Source organism: Camelus bactrianus, chromosome 11, assembly GCF_048773025.1.
Source record: "Camelus bactrianus isolate YW-2024 breed Bactrian camel chromosome 11, ASM4877302v1, whole genome shotgun sequence".
Taxonomy (NCBI): Eukaryota; Metazoa; Chordata; class Mammalia; order Artiodactyla; family Camelidae; genus Camelus; species Camelus bactrianus.
Window position 1 is genome coordinate 10,878,007 of NC_133549.1, and position 26,547 is coordinate 10,904,553.

General features: G+C 39.6%; 1 protein-coding gene across 1 annotated transcript in view; it reads left to right on the plus strand.

Moving 5' to 3' along the window:
- NUP133 (nucleoporin 133) overlaps window positions 1–25,719 on the plus strand; it is a 47,877-nt gene extending 22,158 nt beyond the window's left edge. Inside the window, exons 14-26 of the mRNA XM_010962843.3 lie at window positions 1,026–1,120; window positions 4,434–4,658; window positions 8,490–8,612; window positions 9,219–9,315; window positions 9,876–10,127; window positions 10,769–10,902; window positions 12,672–12,830; window positions 14,016–14,151; window positions 17,213–17,331; window positions 18,982–19,062; window positions 19,740–19,804; window positions 21,113–21,201; window positions 24,945–25,719. Of these exons, the coding sequence (XP_010961145.2) occupies window positions 1,026–1,120; window positions 4,434–4,658; window positions 8,490–8,612; window positions 9,219–9,315; window positions 9,876–10,127; window positions 10,769–10,902; window positions 12,672–12,830; window positions 14,016–14,151; window positions 17,213–17,331; window positions 18,982–19,062; window positions 19,740–19,804; window positions 21,113–21,201; window positions 24,945–25,081 (1,712 nt within the window). The 3' untranslated portion in view covers window positions 25,082–25,719. The remainder of the gene's footprint in view (window positions 1–1,025; window positions 1,121–4,433; window positions 4,659–8,489; window positions 8,613–9,218; window positions 9,316–9,875; window positions 10,128–10,768; window positions 10,903–12,671; window positions 12,831–14,015; window positions 14,152–17,212; window positions 17,332–18,981; window positions 19,063–19,739; window positions 19,805–21,112; window positions 21,202–24,944) is intronic.
- The last annotated feature ends 828 nt before the right edge of the window (window positions 25,720–26,547 follow it).

Sequence of the window (26,547 nt, forward strand, 5' to 3'; positions counted from 1 at the left end):
GGTGTAGCTCAAGTGGTTGAGCGCATGCTTAGCACGCATGAGGTCCTGGGTTCAATGCCCAGTCCCTCCTCTAAAAGTAAGTAAATAAATGTAATTACCTCTTCTCCTCCCCCTCGGAAAAAATAATAAGTTTTATATTATGGAGTGATCTGTCTTGAGAAGAATGTTCTGATTCTTTTCTTAAGGCATTTCTCAGTGCATATTTTTTGTTTTCTGAAACAATTTTATATTAATCCAGTACTTTTTAAAGGTTGTAACTTTCCTTGTAGTAGATTTTTTTAAAGGGCTCAGAACAGATCTACACAGTAGAATAGAAACTGGCGGAACTTTGGAACAAACCCTGCTTGTTCTCTCTGAAGCAGATTGATCAGCCCTGCTGAGCTTTCTCAGCATTTTACCTCTGCAGGGAAATTGGTGGCGTAGGTAGGCATTTGGCACTTATTAGACCCGTATTAAATGCTAATTTTCACATAATTACTATATTTGGCTAATAGAAATTATACATTTCTGTAAGAGCAGCAGCAATCACGTCTCAGCACGTAGAAGCGGGCACACCATGTTTTCCCGCCTGCCCTGGGTGACTGTCCCTCTTACCCGTCCACGCAGCAGCATCCGGGCGCCCTGGGGACTCCCACGTACCACGTACCAGGGAACTGTCTCCAACATTCGTCTCTGTCCCTGATTTCCTACCTGGCAAGTAAGCCTCGTTAGAAATTCAGGAAGAAATCATCAGTGCTTACCTTCTTTCTTTGACTGATTCTTTTGAGCTGTCAAGCTTAGAATGATGAAAATGATTAAGGTGATAATAACACATTTGTGTTTTGAGTAAATGGGATATGAATTGTATGGAATCCCCCAAATTTTCCTCTAAATTTTAAACTCTTGGGTAACGTTATTAATAACGGCATTGAAAGGTTGGTACTTCCCTTTTGTATAGATTTTTCTTAACTTTTTGTCTTAATAGCAATAATTATTGTAAAGCCAGCATGTTACTATGTTTACATTTTGTTACCGTGTTTCAACAGAAGCCCCCGGGTTCAGCAACACGTCACTGATTATTCTTCACCAGCTGGAAGACAAGATGAAAGCGCACTCTTTCCTCATGGACTTTATTCACCAAGTAAGCATCCCAGTCGCTGTGAACAGGGCTGGTCAGGACATTGGCTTTGCTCTGCCTTTTTTCTATCTCTCCAGGCCAGTGGGAGGTCCTTTCTCTCTTACTCTGAGGTGTTTTGTTGCATGGGACCTGACTAGTGTTGTCCATTTTCTTTGCTGACTTAAGGTAAGTAATTCCAGGCCTGTGTGAAGGCCAGTCACTGTAAGAATCAAAGCTGCATTGAAAATAAGATAAAAAGAAGAAAATAGTATATTTCAGCAGAGATGTTATTTTAACTTTTCTTGTTACATGCTATGACACCCTGCTTTTCATTTGGATTTCTGGTGTGCTTCTATGTAAAACCTGGATTTTCATGAGCTGATTTTGTATTATTTAAGCAGGACAGTGAAGAGTCTGAAGGTGATAACAGGGTTTTGTTTGTGGGTTTTTAATTTTGAGGTGCCATTAGGATCAGATAAAAGTGTTCTTTTTCATTAAGGGGTGGGGGAATCCCCATTTATATTAAGCCTAAAATTAGAAAATGTTTCTGCTGCTCGACAGAATTGTTACACAAAATCACCCATCCTTGCCTTGTCGATCAGTTGTTGGCTCCCAGGCGTAATTCAAATGAATTTAATTCCGTTTTTGCGTATTTTTTCCAAACTCAGTAGCACCTTCGCGTTGCACGGATTCTGGCCGGCGCTGCCTCACGGGAGGTTCTGTGGCGGTGGGGAGGCTCTGTGTCTGTGCCGCCTGGGATGGTGGCCCCTGGGCCCGTGTGGCTGCAGAGCCCTGGAGATGTGCTGGTGCAGCTGAGGAACTGAATTTTTTTTTTTTTAATTTAAATTTAATTAGCTTGCATCACCATTTTGTTGGATAGTGGCTGCCTTATTGGATAGGGTAGTTCTAGGTGATTCCAGAAATATCTTGATTGTTTCCAGTCCTGAGTTCTGCTTCCATTGTAATGCATGACTTGCCTCCTGTCTATTCCTGTTGTCTTGGTAGGAGAACTTCATTCGTTCACTGAGTCTGCCCTTTTTTAGTGTTTTAAGGAGGCTACAGATTAATAGGGGAAAAACACAGCATTTTCTCCTGATGTAACTGTTTAATCAGTCAAGTGTATCAGTTACCTGTTAACAAACCACCCCAAAACGTGGTGGGTTAAAACAACTCTGTGGGTCAGCTGGGCAGTTCTTTGCCGATTTCACCTGGGACCACGCCTTGAACTGCACTTACGGTGGGCTGAGCTGGAAGGTGCCCAGCTTCTGTCGTCTGGCTGGCAGTCGGTGCTGGCTGTCCACTGGGCCTCTTGGTTCTCCTGTTAGTCTCTCATCCTCCATTAGGCTGGGCTGGCTTCCTGTGGTCTCAGGGCAGCCCTCCAAGGGAGCAAACTTAGAAGCTGTAGTCTTTTTAAGGTCTCACCTCAGACATCCCATAATGTCACTTCCACCAAAGTGCCATTGGTCAAAGCAAGTCACAAGGCCAGCCCAGATGAAAGGAATGGAGAAATAGATTCTGCCTCCTGGGGGAGGAGTGGCAAAGCCACGTCGCAGATGGGTGTGCATGCTGGGACGGGGGCGTTCGTGGCTCCGGTCTGCCCCAGGGAGGGGATGCTGATTTATTGGAGGAGAGAGGGTCTCGGAGCTTGAGCAGTCACAGCATGTCTCAGCACAGCCTCCCTGGGCCTTGGGGACCCGCGTGGAGTCACCCAGCTGTTGGCAGCAGTGTCCACTGCAGGGTAATGTCTAGCTAGACCTGAAAATCTCCTCTCTTCCTGTGCCTTCCTATTTCCTTTAATATTTACAGCTGATTTCATTGAATAAGTTGCATTAATAATCAGGGAAAATGTTAAACTAGTTACTGGTATCTAAAGAAACAATTCTGCATAGAAGGCTCTCCTCCTCAAGCCCAGCTCAGCCTCAGCAAGGCCATGGCTTCATTCCGAAGCGGATGGGAAGTAACATCAGTGCCTCAGGGCAGCATCTTTGCCTCTGGTTTCCTAGTCTCAAGGAAGGCCCGTGTCCTCACCCGTAGCATAGAGACGCGGAAGCAGGGTGTGCATGTGGTCCTCTTCATTGTGTGTCTAGAGTGATCGTAATGTCATTACCGCTTCACGGCAGTGCCACCATGCAGAGGTGAATAAAAGCAGGCGGTCCTCACATAAAACTACGCTCGACAGTGTTTGCGAGGGATCCAGGAAGCGAATTCAAATCATGGAAGCCTGTGCAGCTCTTATTTTTAAATAACCAGGTGAACAGGTTGAATAAATTAAGAGAGACTGATTCAGGGAAATATTCCATGATCATTTAAAATCTAATTAGAGGAATATCTAAATGCGTGGTGAAAAAATGAGATGCTATCAAAACAAGGAGCAGAACAATATAGATAGTATGACTCCTTTGTGTTTTAAAAAAAGGTATCTCCTAGCACATAAATACCATAGAAACATAAAGATACGAGGGAAACTTAACTGCAGCTGTAGTAGGGAGAGTAACGGGCTGCGGCCTGGGGACTGTCACAAAACCCCCTACTATTACGTTTCTAACCATGTGCATTTTTTACTCATATCAGTAGGAATTCTCTGGGGATTTGAATTACTATTCATTTTTGTTTTCTGTGTCCTTTTCTATATTTAAAATAAACCTTAATATATAAAAATCAGGTCATTTATTAATGAATTATACTTAAAATGTGGAAGAATACTCATTATTTATGCTTGTCTATTGGCTTCTTCCTAGTTCAGGTTATTGTAATGTTTTATCAAGTGAGAAGGCTTAGGGAAACTTCTAGAACCTAGCAACACACCAGAAATGGGCATCAGGCAAATCAGAGGATCAAATCAGAGGACCAGAGACTCTCCCACCCTCCCTGTGGCTTTAGGTTCTGGAAATCAGTCCTTGAGGACGGAGACTGCTGAGTTTCTAGTTCCCAAAGGTCCGGAATCTAGGGGAGTTGATTGTTGTGATAGAAAAGAACAATTTTACAATTTTGAGAACCATAAACAATAATTTGAGAAATAAAATAGGGACTGCAGTAGCTGAACCTCTGGGATGACCCTAATCTCAGAACAGGAACTTCTGTTCTTTCTAGAAGCTGTCAGTGACCCTGGGTGAATTGTGTGTGTGTGTGTGTGTGTGTGCGCGTGTGCACATGCACGCGTGCATATTTGTGTGTGTATGTTTAAAAACAGCCCGAAAGAGAGACAGGGGAGGTCTGTCTTGGGTAGAGTGAGGGCCAGTGGCTCTGTACCCAGTGTGCTTCGGGTGGCAACGTGACTGCACTCTCCCGTATGTTGCTGGAAGTGTTTTCCAAGAACGTGTGTTTGTCTTTTCACAAGGTTGGCTTATTTGGACGTCTCGGCACTTTCCCAGTGAGAGGGATGCCAATGGCAACGCGACTGTTGCTCTGCGAGCACGCCGAGAAGTTGTCAGCTGCGATTGTGCTCAAGAACCACCACTCGCGGCTGTCTGAGCTGGTGAACACGGCGATACTGATTGCCCTAAACAAGAGGGACTGTGAGGTCCCGTCCAACCTGACCCCCGCAGACGTCTTTTTCAGAGAGGTAAGATGAGTCCTCTTCCTGCCCTTAGACGTGGCTCTGTGGAGCTGTGCCGTTTATTGAACAGGCCCCAAGGAGGAAGGGATTGAGGATGAAAGACTTCACTGAAATTTTAAATCAGACTCCTTGTTTTCTGGGTGAAAGTGTGACTCATCTGTTACTTTCCCTGTAAATGAGGGCTGGGGAGGCTAGGAAGCCTCCCTGTCGCGTTCTGGGTATTTCTTTTTGTTTCTCCACACCGCTGGTATTTTGGGGGGTTTTCGGGTTTTTTTTTTTCACTGTAATCCTAGATTTAGTCAACACAATCCTTTTACTCTACCCAACAAAGTACAAACACAACATTATCTAATATGCTACAAAGTGAACTCAAAACAGAAAGTTTATAGTACTGACTGCACAAGAAAAGCAACGTACGTGTGGCGCGGGGCCCTGCAGGACCACCATGAGTGCCAGCACAACAGAGGGTCCCGTGATGGCCCTGCAGGGCTGGCTCTCAAGCTGCTCACCGATTCCAGGGAGAAAGGGAGGTGTGGGGCGGGGGGTGTGTGCACGCACATGACCACGTGTAAAAAGAACCACTTTGGGCAAGTAATGGAGTGTTTGATCCTCAAGGTCAGAAAAGGACTCAAGCAGAGGAGCAGGACTAGGCTAACAGGAGCAGCAGCTGCAAAAAGGCACAGCCTGTCCTGGGGAAGCCTGCAGGCCAGCGAGTTAGAGCGTCACCAGGCCACCACGTTGTCCCCAGGATGTGCTCCACACCACTCTTGACTCTGTCCCGGGAGGACAGCCTTGCAGTGAGCTCCCTGGATCTCTGGCTTCCTGCCGGTTTTGACAAAGGGGAGGCACTGTGAGGTCAGAGTTTGGTGCCTACTTCCACCAGTTTGTTGTGCCCTCTGTCAGGGACCTTGGCTCCTCTCTGACTGCCCTCTCCACTTTCCCAGTAACTTCTCCCTCCTGGTACCTCTTCAGGCCTGGACTTAATTGTGGCTCCCCTTGTGGCTGAGGGCTAGTGGCCCCGGGGGCTGCAGCGTCCCTCATTGGTCCCCATACTCCTGCTCACATCTTTGTAAACAGTCCCTTCACCAGACTCTCCTCAGCTGGACTCCTGCTCTACACCTCACCTTTAAAGTCAGATTTATTTTCAGAGAAAAAGAAAAACCTGCAGTAAACTTGGGAGGGAAGAAAAGGTAAGGTGCTGGCCCGCTGGTGGCAGCTGGCCACTAGTAATAGTGCACAGCTCTTGTGCCTGTGCGATGCCTCGTTACCTCGGGAAATGGCAGGGCAGGCTTCCCTGCCTCCCTTTGCAGGCGCTGAAGCTGGTAAGACTGAGGCTGATTGTCCGAGGCGAGCTGACGGCCTCTGGCTCTGAGCCGGTGCTAAGCGCTCTATTTCGGGCATGCCGGCAGCTCGCTTCCGAGTTCATAGTCCTTAACTAGGACTGTCCTCCCTCTGTGGCACTGTCGCGGTTTGGGGACAGTGCTGGCTCTACTCCTGGCTTCGTGGGGTTTAGAATTGTTTTTGGCGTTTGGGAAACTTCTATTTGGTGCCTCTAGTTTTATTTCCTTCCTCCTGCAGTCCGGCTGTTAGCTAGCGTCGGATAGCCTGCGCCAAGAGTCTCTTTTTTCCTTCATATTTTATGTACTGTAACCTGAGAGCAATTTAAGACAGGAACTGTTTCCAGTTCTGTTGGCTCCATAAATATATGCAGTTTGAAGAAGGCCTCATTTTTATACATTTGAGGTTTTTTCTAGGGAATGTAAGGCAAAGCACTTTTTTGTTTTATTTTGTTTTTTAATCTAGGAAATATGCCTGAAATCTGAATGAAAAAAAGAAAGTTCACCTCAAATTTCATGATCTAACCAAACTTGTAATTGTTCTTTTTTGTCTTTTTTTATACATAACCTTACATGATAAAAAAATTTTTTTTTAATTTTTTTTTTAAATTGTCAATGACAAATTGAACTGAGCAAGAGCCTGGTTCCTTTTTCTGCGTTTGGCTCAAAGTGCAAAGCATACTAGTTAATTAAGTATATGTACATTTTCTAATAACTGAAAAAAAAAGAAGGGTCTGGACATTATCAGTTGGATACATAATTCATGAGTAGTGCCTCAGGAATATGATAGGAAAAGAAACTGAAAATGTGATTGGTTCCTCAGAAGAATGCTTCATATGGAAAATGGTAATCTTTAAGACTGTTCATATGATAACGAATATGTGTATGTTCCTGGATGACTGAAGCACTATGCTGTACACCAGAAACTGACACAATGTTGTAAACTGACTATGTTTCCATAAAAAATATATATGTACAATTAAAAAAAACTGTTTACTTCACCATTTATCGTAATTTCTCATTACATTTACTGATCTTAAGCTTCCTTTGGGTCTAGTTCTAAAGGCCCTGCCACATGGCGTAACCTAAAGAGGGGGCTGAAGAGGGAATGCGTGAGTATGATGAGAAAATATATATCAATATATATGTATATATACACACATATTTTTTACCTGTCTATCCACTGGAGAGTGACAAATTATGTTACCAACAGGCATTAGCATTTTACGAGAAGAGCTGTTTAACCCAAATCAGCCTCTCATTGGTGGGCTGTGGGGGGGATGTGATCTGGCAGCCCTGATAGAGGTAAAATAATACATACTCTTGACAGACCCCCCCCCCCACCACCTTGTCTCCAGTCTGGGGAGGAGCCGCGCCCCTCCTGGAGCTCTGTAAAGCGAGTGAACTGCTTCAGGAACAGGCCTTGATCTGTGCTGGGTCAGCTTATGAGCAGTGTTTGAAACCACTGAACACATAACTCACATGGTAAGGGTGTGTAGCAAGTGTTTTGGCATTTTATTTGCTTTTATGTTTTCTGCCTTTCAAAATAGCAAAATATGCTTCGTTATCTTTTCACATTACCAGCATAAACAATTCTTCCACATTAAATGTGCCAGAGGTTTCTTGCTAGGGCTGTTAGGATGCCTTTGATTGGCATCAGAAATACAAAAGGAAGAACCAGTTTTGCGAGACAGAAGGATTTTGTCTGGGCTACATTGTGCATGTGTTTACGTCCTATTCCTTCTTCTAGTTTGTAAGCTCCTTGAGGGCAGCAAATCTGATTTCTCTTTCCTCTCATCTTTGAGGGCCCAGTGCTATGCAGACTCTGAATACTAAGTCAATATCCACTTGAGAAATAAAGGGGAAAGGCTTAACTGTGGGCTGAAGCTGGAAACAAATATTTCAGTGCTTAACATTTTTGCACAGTTACCATCGTGTTAATTAATGACAAAAAACCAAAACAGCAGTTAGAAGTTACGTGTTTAGTTGAGTTTGTATGTAGCGACTGCTATTCTCTGGACATTTCTGCTATGTGTGAAGAAGAGGGGCTCCTCAAAGAAAGAAATGAGCAAGTTCATTAGTTTGGGTATTATTTTAATCCACTAGTTCGTTAGTTTAATTCATTCCTTTGAGGTCTTACGTTGTGATGGGACACCGTTTGTAACTTAGTACTATTTAAAGGGGACATTGAACACTAATAGCAATAATAAACAAATATTTCAGTCACTTGATATTTAAATAAAAAATCTGCCAGCTAACAATCCAGAATTTGCTTGTTTATCAGGCTTAGTTATTTGGAGTCTTTCCCTTTTAAAAGTTAGGAGATTCTAACATTTTTTGATTGTTAAATTTATTTTCACCACCAACTATTCCTCTGACTCAGGAGCAGAGAATATGACTTCCTGAGAAAAGCCCCCTGAGTTGAGTCTAGGGAGTTGTAACTGTCACCCATCCCCATGATTTCTGTTACACAGTGGTTGTCGTCTCTCTGCTCCCTTAGGTGTCCCAGGTAGATACCATCTGTGAGTGTTTACTGGAGCACGAGGAGCAAGTCTTAAAGGACGTATCATTGGAATCGGTTGAATGGGCTGAGGTGGTGATCAACGTGAACAGTATTCTCAAGGTACAAAAATACGGCGAAGATTTCAGCAAGTCAAAGGCCAGACTGTGGACATAGGGGACGGTAGTGTCCGTATTGCAACCTTGTATCACCAGTAATTGGTAATGGTTTGACCATTTGTTAATTCCAAAGCGTTAGGAAAATGTCAGTCATTTTATCAATCAGCTAAACATTTTGAGTGTTTGCCTTGGGCATGTTAATAATTTCTATAATCCTGAATTCTGTTTGGTAGAATAAACCTTTTATTTGGGGAAGGATATTTATATCACTGCAAATGTATTAATGTTAGTGTAACTGTCTAAATGACTCTCTATTTTTTATTGCTCAGAAGCTCACTACTTACATATTATTGATTAAAATGTTTTATTTGATTTTAGCTAATGGGCTTTATAGTAATGGTTTTTGTACTTCTGGTTACTATAGTTTTCTACAGTTGAAGGTAAATGATGGAGTCAAACAAAGCTCACATGCAGAAAGAACACGAAAGTAATCCTACAGGCCTGTGCTGAGTAATTTTTTGTAATAATAGACTTTGATGTTTCAAATTATGTTAGAAATCCCGGGATTCACCACTTTCTGCATGGGATAACATATTTCCTTTTTCCCCAGGACATGCTGCAAGCTGCTACTCATTATCGACAAAATAGAAGCTCCTTGTACAGAAGAGAACCATTAGACAAAGAACCTGAGTATGTTCCCTGGACAGGTGAGATTGCAAGCACTGAGCCCAAATATACTGATTTGTTAGCAGTTGTTCAAAATATATTTCTAATCATCTATTATTTTTGGAAGCCGTCTTATTCCCCTAATGCAGGTTTGTAAGTGAAGTCAAAAATAACTTAAGTGCCACCTCCCTAATGAGCAGTTCTTGTGAAATTCATGTTATTCCCTTGGAATACTTTGTAGATCTCTCTATAATTTATTTTTTTAACCGGTACCTGTGCATCAAGTAGGTTTTAGTACATACAGTTACTCACAGAAGCAGGCCCTGGGGGTATTGACTGTATTTTATGTTGACTTAATACAAGAAATGACGTGGAGTAGCATTAAAGGAATTTAGAAACAGAAAGAATTATGTTTCCCTTTCTTTGCCGGGGACGTCTCCATAGGGAAGATGCGTCCTTTGCGCAGGACGTGGCGAAGTATCTGCTGAACCGCTACTTGCTTTCTTTTTCCAACAACAGTGCAGTGATAAGATTTTTAGGCAGTTGGTTTTTCCTGTAGCCATTATGGAACCCTTATTTACCGTATTACATGATTTCACAGCGACGAGTGGCCCTGCTGGCATCCGAACTGCAATCATGCGCCAGCATGGCGTTGTCCTGAAAGGGGTTTATCCCCAGGCAGACAGCAACCTCCGAAACGTTCTGACAGAGCAGCTGGTGGCACTGATAGATTGCTTCCTGGATGGCTATATTTGCCAGCTGCGGTCTGTGGACAAATCCAGTGATGAAGAAAGATACACCAGTCTGGAAGTGGAATACCTACAGAAAAGATCGGACCTCTTGTCTCCGCTTCGTAAGTGCGTGGTATTTAGCAAGGGCTGTGGTTTTTTGAACTCGTGGAACGGATAAAGGAGCCAGATCATTCATGCAGTATGTCACTCAGTGTAATGTCACTAACCCGCTGTAGCTCAGGACTTAAAGCAGAGCTCTGGTCTGTGCAGCTTTCTGTGTTCGTTCATTCAGCCTCGTTGTCATCACTTACCAGGTACAAGTGTCCTAGACGATGCTAAAGATGATTTAAAAGTGAATAAATTAATAACATGTGGAGACTGCGCTCAAAGAGCTTATCAGGACCTTCACAGGAGTAACTGGACTGCAAAGTAGAGCAGATAAGGGCCGTTAGATTGACCGCGTGGCTGTCCCGCAAAGGGCATGTGACTCTCACAGCCAGGATTAAGACAAGTAGCTTGTCTTGCTGGTACGTGATGGAAGGGAAATAGCATCTGAGGTAGGCAGTGATGGATAAGGGGCCGCATTTGCATCTGTAATGAGTTTATGTAGGTTATGAAGCTAAATGCCAGTAAACTGGAAAGGTTTCCATTAATTATTTTTAGGGTACAATATGAATAAAGGTAAAATTTCGAGTAATATTTTTTATTACATATTAAATTTTCACCAACAGCATTTTTTTCCTGTCTGTTCTTATCTCTACAGTCACACTAGGCCAGTATTCATGGGCTGCTTCGTTAGCAGAAAAATACTGTGACTTTGACATCTTAGTACAGTTGTGTGAGCAGACTGACAACCAGACCAGACTCCAGCGCTACATGACCCAGTTTGCTGATCAGGTAACGAGCATTGGGATGTAGGCAGTAAGTCCTTTACCATTTCAAATCTTACTTGGGGTTTTTGCAGTTAACTCGATCCTAATTTGTACATTATGTTTCTTTGTAAGTTGACAGAGAAGTCTTTATATAAACTTAATATAAACATTACTGAAAGATTCTTTGATTTGTGAAAAACATATTAAGGCTTTTCATTTCTATTCATGTATTTTCAGATATAATTAAAAGTAATATATGATAGAAAAGTAATACATAAATGTGGGTCGAGAGTTCTAAAGTTTGAATGACCATCTTGGGAGCACAGGATGCTACTTTCAGAGAGCTCAGATTTTGATGCACCCGAGATTCATGTTTTCCTTGTTTGACATGCTTCCTTTTTTTTTTTTAATGCTTATTAATTTTTTAAAAAGTACCCATTATGACACTAGGTGAATTTATAGTTGTTCCTTAAAGCCAGTTTTATTCAATCATTTGATCTTTATGTAAAAGCTGATTTTTTTTCTTACTATAAAAGTAACATTGCATAAAATCAGGAAACCACTGTAAACAAAAAAGATTAAAAAAATCATTCATAATTCCATCACCCCAAAAGAACCCTTTTAAACATTTGGTTTACATTCTTGTCTTTTTACTCTACATTATTATAGATGAACATGTTTTGTTGACTGCTTATTTCACTTAATACATCACAGGCGTTTGTCCATGTCATTAAATATCACACAACTGTGTTTTTCATGGTGTTTTGCTGTTTCATGGACTGGCTACCTACCTGATTTGATCAGTCCCTGATTGTTGGACTTGGCTTATCTAGTATTTCACAGTAGCGCTAAACTAAATACTTTGTGCTAGGCTTTTTTACTCTTTTTGAGGATTCTTGTTCTCTATATATTTTTCCACCCATTTTTGCATTTAAAAATTTTTCTCTAATATATTTAGTAGAACCGTAAAGATGGAAATCAATGCTCTTATTCCTCCTTGGAGGCAGATGAGAGGCAGATAACTCAGCTCATCAAGAGCAGAGGTGGGCCAGGGCTTGGTTGCAACTTCTGTTACATTCATTTCATTCCTGGTTTCAGAAATCTTGTGGGACTGATGTGTTCCTGGCAGAATCTCCTATTAGTGGGAATACCTCTGAAGTACCAGACTGCAGGACACTTCTGTCTTCCTTTCCAGCCCAGCCTCTCACGCCACCCCAGCATCCAGCAAACTGTGGGGAAAACTGGCTGGATGTTTGTGTCCTCTCTAGATTCCGATTTATCATGCCAGCCCATGTAGCCACCTGGCACACAGTTCTTGCCCTGAGATCTCTCATTCTTGAATGACAGAGTCTCAGTACTGTCCAGTAGAACGTTCTGTGATAATGGAAATCTTGTGCATACGTGCTCTCCCAAACAAGAGCCTCTGGCCACATGCAGATGATCACTGAGTGCTTGAAACGTGACTGGTGTGCCTGAGGGACTGAATTTTAGATTTTAAATTAAGTGTGAACAGCTGCATGTGACCAGTGACTCCCATATTGGACAGTGCTAGATTCTGCGTGAGCTTGAACCTTGAGCAGGATCCCTTTTCTGAATCTGAATATCCTTGTTTGTCAAATAAGCTGATTGAATTAAGTGATTTGAGGACTGTACAACACAGGGAGTTAGTGCTTAAAATAGGATTTCTTTTCTGGAGTCTAAGATCTTTGCAAGAAATTTAGTACTTTATTATCAGAAATGTATTTTTTAAACTATTACTGAATATTATTGGATTCTTGGCTGTGTTCTCTGTAGAATTTTTCAGACTTTCTCTTCCGTTGGTATCTGGAGAAAGGAAAGCGAGGCAAATTGTTGTCTCAGCCCATTTCTCAGCATGGACAGTTGGCAAATTTTTTGCAAGCTCATGAGCATCTCAGCTGGTTACATGAAATTAACAGCCAAGAATTAGAAAAGGTAAGAAGAATTTCAGTTATGTGGAGCAGATTTAGGCTATTTTTTTTTATTGAAGTAGAGTCGATTTATAATGTGTTAATTTCTAGCGTACAGTATAGTGATTCAGTTACACGTGTGTGTGTATATACCTTTCCGTATTTTTTTCGTTAGGCTGTTACAAGGTATTGAATATAGTTGCCTGTGCTGTACAGTAGGACTTTGTTGTTTATCTGTTTTATATATAGTAGTTGGTATCTGCAAATCCTGAACTCCCAATTTATCCTTGCCGACCCTCTCTCCCCACTAGTAACCATAAGTCTGTTTTCTATGTCTGTGAGTCTGTCTCTGTTTTGTAAATAAATTCATTTGTGTTCTTTTTTAAAAATTCCGTATATAAGTGATATCATGGTATTTTTCTCTTTCTGGCCTACTTCACTTAGTATGATGATCTCCAGGTCCATCCATATTGCTGTAAATGGCATCTCATTCTTTTTTATGGATGAGTAGTATTCCATTGTGTTTATGTGTATATATATATACATATATATGTATATACACACATACATATGTACACACACACACACCCCATATCTTCTTTATCCAGTCATCTGTCGATGGACATCTAGGTTGTTTCCCTGTCATGGCTGTTGTAGTGCTGCTATGAACATTGGGGTACATGTGTCTTTTTGAATTAGAGTTTCCTCCAGATATATGCCCAGGAGTGGGTCTGCTGGATCATAGGGTAAATACTTTTGATAAACATACTTTTTATTTATGATGTTATTGCCATTATTTGTTATATCTCAGTTTTTAAAAAAAATGGAGGCTGTTGCATTTTGACTATTACTACACTAAAATAAAGCACAAAAACTTTAATGTGTAAATAACTGTTGGCCTTTTTTTCATAATAAAAATGTTCAAATTTCCAGTAAAAACAGTACATGAATTAAAGTTTGTCCTGGACAGGATGTTGAAGTGCTCATGTTTGTTATAGAGCAAATGTTTTATACATATCTTTTCCCAGTAGTTACTGTGGGTGGCTGATATTTTATTGTGTAATTACTTACAAAGTATGGTACTGATCAGTTTTTTGCTAATGATGAATTGATCTTTCATTGGTGTAAGTTTGGGTTGTACTTAACCTTTATTTCAGTTTGAATCAGTACCCAGGATCTTACCCCAGTTTTCGTATTTTGTTTATTGTAGGCTCATGCAACACTTCTGGGTTTGGCAAATATGGAGACTTGTTACTTTGCAAAGAAAAAAACCCTTCTTGGCTTGAGTAAATTGGCTGCTTTAGCTTCAGACTTTTCAGAAGATATACTGCAAGAAAAAATTGAAGGTGAGAGATGGTATTTGCTGTGATGTGCCTTAGGGAATTTTCTGTCATCATTTTGATGCCCTGTAATTTGACGGGGGTCTGTTACACTAGTGTCCACATTTATCTAAACTCACAGAAAGAAATGCTTAATACTTGTGTATGTCACTGTATATAAATTGTACTTAAAGTGTAAACAAATACTAAACTCGATAATGATTTTTAAAAAGAAGTATCTGAACAAGAAGGCATACAAATCAGTTGTGCTGTCAGTGCACTCTCAGCATGCGTTCCCATTATCCGTCACGGGATCTGTCAGAAACTGGAGCATCTCTCCTTTAAGAGGAGTGCTTTCTATTTGGTGTTCTTAAACAATCACTCAGTTGTATAATTAGGGTTCTCTTTGTATAGTAAAGTAATCTGTGCTTTAAATAAGAATTCGTAAAGAATAAATTCAAATGATTTGAACGGAGTACTCTGATTACACCCTTAGTGACTCATATGCTAAGAACAAGAAGAGTTGCAAAGAAATCTTGACGTTCATTTGGTGGGTTTGCTGTAGGTGGTGGTAATTCTGAAACTGTTGATTTTAGGATTCAAAACTTTCTGATGTCGTAATAGTGAAACTATTTTGTGTATATTGTAGATTGGGAAAATGATAGACTACGTTGTTACTTTTGAGAACCAAGGAGAAAGGAGATACAAATATAGAAAGATGATGAGGAAGAGCCCTGTATTATTGCATGTGAACTAAAGATATCAGATGTAATCATGATTGTTTAAAAAATGTGTTTCTTGGCTCTGTCCCCTGGAAAGACCTAAAAGCAGTGACACTCTGGTAGCATAAGTATACCTAATCCTGTATTTTGGTTTCAAGCTACCATCTCTTAGCAAGAGGAAATGAGGGCTTACCGAAGAAATTATCTTGTGGAGTCTTGTTGGGTCAGAAAGCAAGGTTAATGTCGAGATGTCAAACTGCACAACTGTTTCCACTGTCCAAATTTACGAATAATTTGAACACCAAAAAGAATGATGTTGGAGGATTTTATTTCACAGATTCAAAAAGAAAAATCCATAAATCCACAGTGATACCCAAAAGGGAAGGGGTCAGTGAAATGTTTCTTTACAAAAGAGGAACCCCAGCGATTAACTGTAGAAAGAGTGATTGATTTGGGAAGTCAGCATTTTGCAATCATGGTGAATAACTGGTCATCAAAGGGCTCAAAAGCCATTGAGCTTACAGGCTGGGGAAGAGGATATCATTACACAGATCTAGCAGATCCCATCGCCAACAGTAAGATAAACTCATGTTACATACTTCCTGGAGCGATGTCATGTGCCAGATACATAATAACCACTTGTGTTGTATTCCTGCCAAAGACGTTCAACTTGAATCTAATCACAACGGAACAATTAGATATATCCTGATTGTGGGGCGTTTTACAATACATGTAATCAGCCCAGTCTCTTCAAAATTTAGCAATGTGAAAAGCAAACAAAAAAGACGGGAGCTGTTTTAGATTAAAGGAGCCCAAGAGCCATGACAGCAAACTGCAGTGTGAATTTATTGATAGGCTCCTCAACCATCCCCCAAATAACCAAAACAACTATCACAAACCTTTTGAGGATGGCTGGGGAAATTTTACCATTTGATGTTAAGTTCTTTGGGCCCATTAATGATATTTTGGTTAAATGTTCTTCTTAGGAGATACAGGCTGAAGCATTTAGAAGTGAAGTGTCATGATGTCAGCAACTTTTGTATGGTTTAGGAGGGAGTAGGCAGATAGAACAGAAGTGACAGATATTAACAGTAGGTGACCAGTATACAGTGCTGCACATTGTATTCTGCACAACTTTTTGTGGGTTTGGAATTTTCCAAAATAAAAATGAGAGGGGAACCTCGGCCATGTTGTCAGAGGTGAAGTGTGTGTAAATATGGACATTTGGCTGTAAGGCTTAGCCACAGAGTCCAGCCTTGTCTTATACATATTAAGTACTCAAAGCATGGGATTAGCATTTAACATTTATTATTAAAATTATTTTCCACTGTTTAGGAAGTCTCTTCCTTCAGTCCTTTATTTTTAAACACTAATAGTGCCTGTTGTTCTAGAGAAGTGTGTGTATATTCTGCAAGGCTGCCTGGTGATCTGAAAGGGGAGCCATATTTTAACTTGGCCACCAAAGATAGATCACATTAATCAAAATATTTTAACATAAGGTTTATTATTTCTGGATTCCCCTACTTCAGATCATCATTTTGCATTTGATCACTTCTTAGCTTTTGCTTTCTTAACACAATGGGAGTATTTTCAGGTCTCAGTAATTTCCTACAGACTATTATTATAGTATAAATAATTGAAGGGAGTAGGTTTTTAAAAAGTAACTTTCTATTGGTTATATAAATAATTCCTTATGGAAATTTGTAAAGTATAGAAACAATAAACAAAAAAATAAGTTGTCTATAATCCCACTGCCCCAGAGATAACTACTATTACTTTTTTGTGTATCCTCCCAGTCTGTTTTCCGAGGTATGGAAATTGCACAGAAACATTTTATTTAATTTTTACAAGATTGGGATCATGTGAAATGACGCTAGTATTTGAATGAGCATATCTGTGCTGTGGTCACTCCGTTTTTCTGTGACTACTGTGTTTTTGAAGCTGCATGGTAGTTCTCAGCCCTCTTCCCCTGCAACTCACCTCACTCTCATAGGCAAAGCCAGGTAATGACCTGCAGCCTGGATCGTTCATGCAGCTCAGGAGCCTCTGTCACCTCATCCGATGGAGACCATCATTGCTAGTAATCGGTTTGGTGCACGATGGTCTGGGTTTCGTTTTTCCTGGAATGTATTCATGGTGGCTTTTAAGTAGATCATTTCCCTTAGTAAATGAAATTAAACTAGAAACTCTTATTTATTTGTCTTTTGATTGAAGTATCCTTGATGTACAATGTTGTGCTGGTCTCTGATTCAGTTACACGCACGCATATATGTCTGTATATACAGAGAGAGTTCCTTTTTAAATTCAGATTTGTTTTATGACAGAGCAAAAGTGAAAGTCTCCCTCTCCCCCATGTTGCCTTCTAGAAATGGCCGAGCAGGAGCGCTTCCTGCTGCACCAGGAGACGCTGCCTGAGCAGCTGCTGGCGGAGAAGCAGCTGAGCCTGAGCGCCATGCCCGTGCTCAGCGCGCCGGAGCTCATCAGCGTACGTGCTCTTCAGATCCTTGTGCCATTTCCCGGTCGCACAACAGCCACAGTGTTTCTTGGGCCACGTGGTACAGCTCCTAAGAGTAGTCATCTTTCCATTTCCTCTTCTCCTATGACTTTCCCCTAGAATGAGTTGTTAGAAGCCGCTTGAGGGCAGGATGCCAGGTAGCAGAGAGCAGTGGATCAGCCGCTGCTACCCCGTAAGTCCCCGCCTGCTCCTGACGGTGCTTATCCCGGTGACCCACCCTAGGAACCTACTTGTGCTTTACATACATAGGACGGATGCATACCGTGAGACATATTTCAAGTTCTTCTAAAAGAAAATGATCTTAAGAACTGGGTTTACAGAGCCTGTAAGTGCCATCCTCACCATTTTCCTCTGCAGATTCCTAAGGACATAGCTAGATTATGGTGATTCAGTTATACACGTGCATATATGTATGGAAATAGAGCTTTCCTTTTTAAATTCAGACTCATTTATCTGCAGCCCAGATAAGATGATTTTGTTGTTATGCATACTTATAGCCTTAACTCTATTTCTCTCTTTTCCTTTCAAGAAAGCATTTCAAATGCAAGGGTGAGGTCATAGGATCAGCTTGAATTTACTCCAACTGTATTAATGAGAAAGCAAACAAAAATAAATAAAATAGTAAAAATTAAAAAAGAAAAAAGAAAGCAAACAATTCAAAAACTTCAGTATTTTAGCCATTGTTTGTGACAGATTTCCTATAATGATCTCACAGCAGCCTCTCCTGATTTAGGATATTTAATTAAAAAATCTAAGAGGCTTGTAAGACTCACCACTACTGGTGAGAAAAAGAAATAGTGCCAGTTTTACTGGTACACCATCAATTTTAATACCACATTCCAGTTTCAGGGATGTTAACGTTGTGGAGAAAAAAGGATGTTCAGAAACAATGAAATAAAGTATTGTTGTTAAGTGTTATTAAACAAGGACATGCAGACAGTGCTTTTTTTTTTCTGAAATGGTTTGAGTAGTGTTTTTGATGTTAAAGGATTATATACAGTGTTTACAAATGAAATTTGTTATGCTATAAATAGTTTTTGGGAAAAGAAAATAGGAAAATTCAAATTGGTATTTTTAATAAGGTAAACATTTTTCTGATTATAAAACTACTAGAAATTTATGATTATATAGTCAGCTATGATCTAACCAACCACCAGTAACTGTCGGTAACTTATTGGTGTCTGTTTTCTTACCTTTTAATTAAACTATAGACCAACTGCAGGCTTTATCATAGGTCTCAATTTTTTAATTGCCTTTCAGGGCAACATTTCAAAAGCATTATATCCAGCTTAAAAATGCAAGGGCAGCAGTTTATTGCAGAGGATGCTCAAAAGAACACTGAAATGTGTGTTGTCTTGAACTTAAGAATATAAATTTACTGACGTTTAAGAAGTATATACACAGAGTTATACAAATGAATTACTGACTGAACATAGGCACGTTTTAAAAGACAGTTTATTGTGAGGTAGACAGAGTGTAATTTCCAAATGTGACACTGTTCTTTACTATAAAAATATCTACCACTTACTTGAAAGACATAATGACTTCTCTGTAAATCTCTCTAGTCTGGGTTATTTGATTACTTGAAATGATCCTCGACCTTATTTTAACTTGCCATAGCTATACATCTGTGAAGAAAACAGAAGAGCTAATGAATATGATTTTAAGAAAGCTTTGGACTTGCTGGAGTATATTGGTGAGGTAAGTAAAATCACTTGATTGCAGGCGGGTAACACAATTTGTGTGTGGTTTTCTATAGAACCGAATACAGTTTGAAAATGTGTTAGTTATAAAAGACTCTCTGGTTCAGCTGCCCATACTCTTGGAGTACCTACAGCTCTTTACAAAAGCTGCAAGGAGATCTCACTTCCTGATAACTCTCACACATTTCCGGATGCCTTTTTCCCTGCACAAATAAAAAAATGCTGCTTTTCAAAGTCCTGTCATTTTTTTCTCTTTTGTTTATTGAGTCATTGTTAGTTCCTCAGACTGATATGTCGCTCTGTGGATTTATTCTTCATAGTACTCGCCCCAAGAGAAACTATTTCTCAGCCTTCTTTAAAAAAAAAAGATTGTAATGATAATTCTGTAGGGCAAGTAGTCAGCCTGCAATTGAAAGCAGTTTGATGGATTATAAAAACATAACGTGTTGGCTTTTATGTTACTCTGTTTCAAATCTTGAGTCTCTGAAGCTTCCTGATAAAATCAGATCATCTTAGAATAATCAGAAATAAATTTCCACAAAGTTATTAATAGTCTTACTCTTATGAATAGTATTAACATCTTAGGCAGAATTAGGAATTGACGTAACTCAAATTAAAACATGTATTTTTTAAAATCAGAATTTAATGAGGATTTTGTTTTGTTTTGCTGTGAAGGAGGAAGATGTAAATATAAATGACCTAAAACTGGAAATCCTTTGCAAAGCTCTTCAGAGAGATAAGTACGTTCTCATAGCATGAATCTAAGATGCAGTCTTGGAAAGGACTCTTTAGGAAGACTATGATATCCTGCATCAATTGGTTTTGTAACCTAATTAATTGTATTGTCACGTATGTTACAAGAATGTTATTGGTTGCACTGGTAATCCTAATTTTTATTCAGTAATTAAGGAATTGCTTAAGGATTTAGGACCACTGGTATAATAAGTCTTTACTTTTGATCTTAAAATGTAGACTGTCAGTCTGCACGGAAGTAAAATGTTCCTTATTTTTGCAGAACTTAGGCCACTTCTGCCAAGCAAGACTTTTGAGGCTAGATTTCTTTTTAAATAAAAAGTGGTTATAATTTGAGAATCACTGCCCTCTTCAAAGTTGTTGCTTCCTCTTTTTCGCTGTAACCTCCCTGCAGGGGAGGATTTCTGTCCACTGAAATGATGCTGTCAGATTCAGTGGCAAAGGAAGACTGCGAATAATCAGTGGTAGGGATGGACTTCCCTGGGAAGATAGTTTTAAAGAGAGCAAGACTTGAGTGCTAAAGGCCTTCTCTACTCACACTTTTTCTTTTCCTATAATGTTGAGAAATTACAGTAGAAACTATTTTTACTAAAATATTTCCTTCTCTGATCACTCCCAAATAGTTAAAATTGTTGTGAAATCTGGTCTTGGAAGTCGTCCTCTGAAGCATCTCACTCTGCCTGTTTGATTCACCTTCCCGGTCATAAAAAATGTGTTAGGTCACTAGACTGGAATTCCTTGTTTTGGCTTCTTGTTTAAAAACTTCAGAGTTCCATGTGGGATATAGCCATTTATTCCTGCAAAGCAGTGGTTCTGTGTGTGTGTGTATTTCAATAGTACATAATCTCAACTAGATAAAGAAAACATCTAAACGTTACATCAGACACTAGTTGCCATTTTACTTTTATGAAAAACAGAATATAACATACTCTACCTACTGCCTGTGCTCTGGAAAATCATACTTTAGGCTCTTTACTAGGTTTGTTAATTTACTTACAGAATTTTCTTGGGAAAGATACCTCACTTCTTGGTTTTGACATCCCATACATGCTGGTTATATTGGGTGAAGAGCTACCTGAGTGTAGCATCTTATATCTGATATAAGACTCTGGATGTGCCCAACATTTAAAGTTCCTTTATTTAAATAATTTGCAACAGTATTACAAAACTCAAGATTCTTCCCCCTTCCCGCCAAACATCAAACAAATCCACATTAGCCACATTAGCAAACCAGTTGTTTATTTCAGATTCTGTCCATGATTTCGTTTTATCCTCACAGTGATTTTGTTTTCTAGCTGGTCCAGTTCAGATGGTAAAGATGATCCAATTGAGGTATCGAAAGACAGTATATTTGTGAAAATCTTACAGAAGCTTTTAAAGGACGGTAAGTGGTTTGTTAATATTGGAAATTACAGTATCAGTCCTCAGTTTTAGAGTCTCAGAATAATGGGGATTTGCCCCGGTGTCGAATGCCGGGGGGCTTAGGGTTAAACGATGTGGCAGTTAGAGAGATTTGTGTAAAGTAAAGGAAGGGCTTTTTCTTCCCTCTCCAACCCAGGGAGCTTTTATCATGGTGGTGTCCCGTCCACTAGGGTCCTGGGTGACTGTAGTGAGCAAAGTCTCCATGCTAATTCAGGATGGACGAGGAACAGTTACAAATGTTGGCGTGACTCCAAAAATCTGTACTGGGAGAAGTAATCATTTCCTTTCGTTTTTCAATTTGTGAAGATTTGAAACTTACGAAACTCTCGTGAAGATTTGAAAACTTGAAATGAGATACAGACTTTTTTTTCTTGATATATTATCGTGCGCTAAACTTGACCATACTGTGCTTAAGAACAAATTACAAAGTGTTTTTACCAATCCATTTTGGACGTTAACACTCTAAGGTTAGTTTTAAGAACAAAATAAAAGGAAACAAGAAGGGAATATGTTTCATATGTTTTGTACCTAAGACAGTGAGCAAAATTCCATTTGCTGATCAAGATGCAAACAGGTAAAAGAAACTTATGGTTAAATGTATGCTATGAAAGTAAAGGGTGAATTAGAGGATACTTAACTTTGACTTCCTTTCATATTATTGGAGCTTAATACATGGAGAATGATAGACTAGAGATGAGAGATTTTGTACATTTTATACATAAAGACAAGTGTGACTCATATTTATTGTAGTTATTAAATCAAAATATATGATGCTAAATCCAGGCAGTGTGCAAAATAAGCTAACTTAGTTTTTATCAATCTTTTCAAATATAAGGACAATCTCTTTAATAACAACTGGAAAAAAACACATAATGACAAAAAACTTATAAATTCAGCAGCCTTTCTAGATGGATGTGAAATTTATTCATAATGCTGACATTGACACACATTTGGAAATTTTCTATAATGTATCTGCAAGATACATCATTTAATCTACATAAAACATGCCCAACCCAGCGCCTGGCACATAGCAGTCCCTCAGTAAACATTTGTTCTTTGAATGCCTAGAATTATTTTACAGATTCATAGCCCCAGGTCTTCTGTACCAGATTCCACCCTGCAGTCCTCCATTTGAGGGTCACTGACTTAACTGAGTGAAACGAAGGGGGACCTCTGAGCGGGACTGGAACTAACTGCATCGACCAACGTTGTGAGGCGAAAGGGATGCAGACCCTCTCGGTGTTTCTGCGCCAGAAGCTGTCACTTTAGATGGAGCCTGTCTGCCTTGACCTCCTAGCATTACTTCTCAGATTTTCTGTCTCCTTTTGTAACTGATCAAATGTAAATGCAATTCTGTAACTTGGAACTTCCTCAGAATTGACCTGGTTTTTTATTTATGAAGAATGCATACTTGATTACCTCACACTGTCAGCAGGTTTAGTGGAGTGCTTTTATTTTCAGAGATGAACAGATAACACAAAGGCCTTTTCATTGTCAAAAAATAAATAAAAATTAAATAATGGAGGAAGGGATGTAGCTAAGAAAATATCTTTTGCTTGAAATGCTTGAAATTCAGAAGGAGTTAAGATGTATCTACGAGGCTTTCTCTTTTCTATATTTGGAATTGAAGAAATAACTGGATATGGTCAGTTTCTCTGTGTAGTTGGAGAGATTCTCCGGTTACGCCTACTAGGTTATTAGAAAACATTTGGACCCAAATCTGATGCTTTCCATGAAGTGAGTTCTTGTGAAAGTGCTCCTGAACTGAACTGTGGCTGATCAGGTATTTGGTGCTGTTTAAAGTTGGCTTTGCAGCTTTGGCTATTTTTAGATCATAAATCATAGATAGAAAACAGAAATAGAAAGCTGTAATCTTACAAAAAGAATTATTAAATTTTGACCAAAGGACAAAAACAAGTGGAAACTATTATTAAAGTTATGTATAGTAATATGATATTTTACAGTATGTATAATAATATTTTATATATAAGAACAAGCCAAAGACATTTATTTTTGGAAGCTTTTAATAATATATGGCTTTCATGTACAATAGTAAATGTTTTTAAAGGACAGATTCCGAAGGAAGATATAGAGAGCCTCACATTGTATTTCATAGACTTGGACAGCCCAGCAATTACTCCAGCCTGTGGAATGGATTCAGCCTGCAGATATATTTAAATTACCCACCTGGAGCTTTTCAGTTTTTGCACATTACTGAATTACATTATACATACAAGAAAAAAAGCACATGTCATCTCATAGAGTTTAAACTTTTTCCTAATTAGTTGCTGGCATTTAATAGTTGAGAAGAGTTCTTAACAAAAGTCTTCTTTTCTTTTTTCTTTTTCCTTTTTAAAACTTTTTTTTTTGAGGTACAGTTGATTTATGATGTGTTTCTGGTGTACAGCATAGTGATTCAGTTTTACACACACACACACATTCTTTTTCATTATAGTTTATTAAAAGATATTGGTTTTAGTTCCCTTTGCCATAATGTAGGACCTTGTTCTTTATAAAAGTCTTATTTTCTGACTTCTCAGAAAATCAAAAGATTTGCCCACACGAGACTAAAATACCCGGCAGCTGTCAGCCAGAGCTGATGAGCACTGCCCAATTTGAATGAGGCGCTGGTTCTGTTTACCAAAATCCGTAGGCCACCTTTCTCGGGGGACCTGCCAAACCTTTGCAGGCACTCGAGTTACCACCCCTGCTCTAAGAAGAAGAAATAAACCATCAAATATTAGGTCTAAATAGTAGGCATTCACTGTAAAAATAGAAGACGAATAAAATGATTTGTTTTGTTTTGTTTTAGAGAATTGATCTTTAGGAAATTAATGTGGTATTTGCAGAAGTGTAATACTGTTTTACAGAGACAAAGTCTTTACTGAAAGTATGTTAATTGTAACAAATATTGCAGACTTAGGCTCATAACATTTATTAACCCAGATTTTTATTATAGAACAATTAAGTACCAAAAATGGTGCTGGGCACTTTGAAGGTATTGAAAAAAATAAAACAAAACAGTATTTGATTTTGAGAACCTTACAGTAAAGTAATAAATTATAAAATGTTGCCATAATTTGATTTTGAGAACCTTATAGTAAAGTAACAAATTATAAAATGTTGCCATATTAATTTCAAATTTTTCCTCCAGTTTTATTTATCAAATGAGATTGTACATACTGTTCTGTAACCACACAGATGCTCATTGGCTTTCCAGCTCAGTGGAGACTGAAGACATGCTCCTTCCAGCTATGTAATTAGAGTTAAACTGTAACACATTTGGAGGTCCCGTAGCCAGCTTCCATGACAGTATTCCTACTAAGTTATTTCCCAAATAGGTGAATATGTAATTGTTTGAAATACTTGTTTTCAAGTTATGATTTCAGTTCTGCACTGAAGGAATGACTTAAGCTGTGGAGAAAAATGAAAATATTTCAGATCTTATTAAAGAATTTAAGCAGATTGACTATTTTGACCACTAGAGAGAAAAACACTCAGGCAACCTCTTCTAAGTGAAGAATGTCATATTGTCAGACCTGCAAGTGTGTCTGACAGGTGGGAGGAATTTAGAACAGAGCATTTCCCAACAGCGGAGTGACATTATAGTTTAAATAGAAGCACAGGTGTTTTTATCATCAGTCATCTGTAATTCATTTCAGTTATGTCAAAATAAAAAATACCTTTCTGTGTCTCTGTTTGTAGGCATTCAGCTCAGCGAGTACCTGCCAGAGGTGAAGGACCTGCTACAGGCCGACCAGCTGGGGAGCTTAAAGGCCAACCCTTACTTTGAGTTTGTGTTGAAAGCCAATTACGAATATTATGTCCAAGGGCAAATGTAACTGTTTCTAAAAGTGGTCATTGTTCCCAAAAATTTGCATAAGCATGTCTCCTTACAAAACATTTTAGACCTGAAACGTCTGGAAGTTTGTACAGTTTTATAACATGTATTACTGAGGGTTTCTTATACTTTATTTGGAAGCTACTACAAAATAGTTATGTGACTATAGTTTTGGTTTTCAGTCACATGATTTTTTTTTCTTCCCTTTTTCCATCTGAAATTTATCAGTTGTCTGCATACTTGCTACCCTTCCTTTTTTATCTCCCTTCGTCCGGGGCCCTGGAGCTCTTGTCCTGGCTCTGGCCACTTCGTCCGTACAGCTTACTGCTAGGCTTCAGCTTCTGTAACTCTGAAAATGACAAGATTGCACTAAATTGTCTGTGGAGTTGCTGCGTCTCTGGATATTATGCATCGGAGAGTCCGTGGAATATTTGGTATCCTGGTTAGGGCTAGTGGGAAATGCCTAGTGAGATAAGTGTCAAATTTTGCGAACTTGCGGAACGGAGAGACAGAGCGGCCTGATTCACTGTGAGCTTGATAACTGGTTAGTCCGTTGGGGAAAATGTCAAAACTTTTCTACGTAAATAATGGAATATTAAAGTATTTTGGTGAATAAAACATATTTACGTGGCTTTCTAACCTGTCTATAAGTTACCATACAGTAGGTTATAATCTTTCAGTGTTCAGTGTGGGGATTCAGTCAGCTTCATGGATTCTCCGGATGGTTGACACTGAATTCCCACCTTACCACAGTCTGTCTAGCTAATCTAAGGTGTGTGTAATGCTAGAAACCGTTGTAGGGTTGTTTTTTTTTTAATAAGGCAGCTGATTTAATTGAAAACCAGTGGTTCTCAACTCTTCTGTGTCCGGACCTATGTCGTCCTCAGTTTTTATCTGGCTTTAAATAAAGACGGGGTTGCTGGCATGTTCAGACTTTGGCCCAGTTGAATGCTCACTAAACAGCTTGCTCCGACAGCTGAAAAGGTCAGAAGTTAAATATGGTGAAGAGAGTCCGGTTCCTGGCTTCACGAAGTACAGCCATCATGCCTTCTCCCCTCAGGCTTCACGTCCTGCTTCTGAGCAGGTTTGGAGCTGTCTGCATCACTGTCCGAAGGAAGGAAAGGGGCAACCTGGTCTTCCTGTGTCTGCAGCGTGTGCTGTCAGGACAGCGTCAGGGTCCCGGTTAGTAACACACTGAAGGGCACTGAGGGAAGTTAGGAAGAACTTGTCAGATGGGGTACGAAATTGTTGGATTCTTGGTAGAAGATGAGGCTTTGGTTTTACAGAGACATCAGGTCTCACCTGTGAGATCCTGCAGAGGACAATGCGCTCTGGGGACAGGATCCTGCCACCGTCACTTGCCACAAACGCGGTTACCCCTGGTGCGACCAAGGCCAGTCCCATACAACCCTGGCCACAGAGCACGTGGATGTAAAACAGCTGCTCTCACACCACGACAGCACTGTC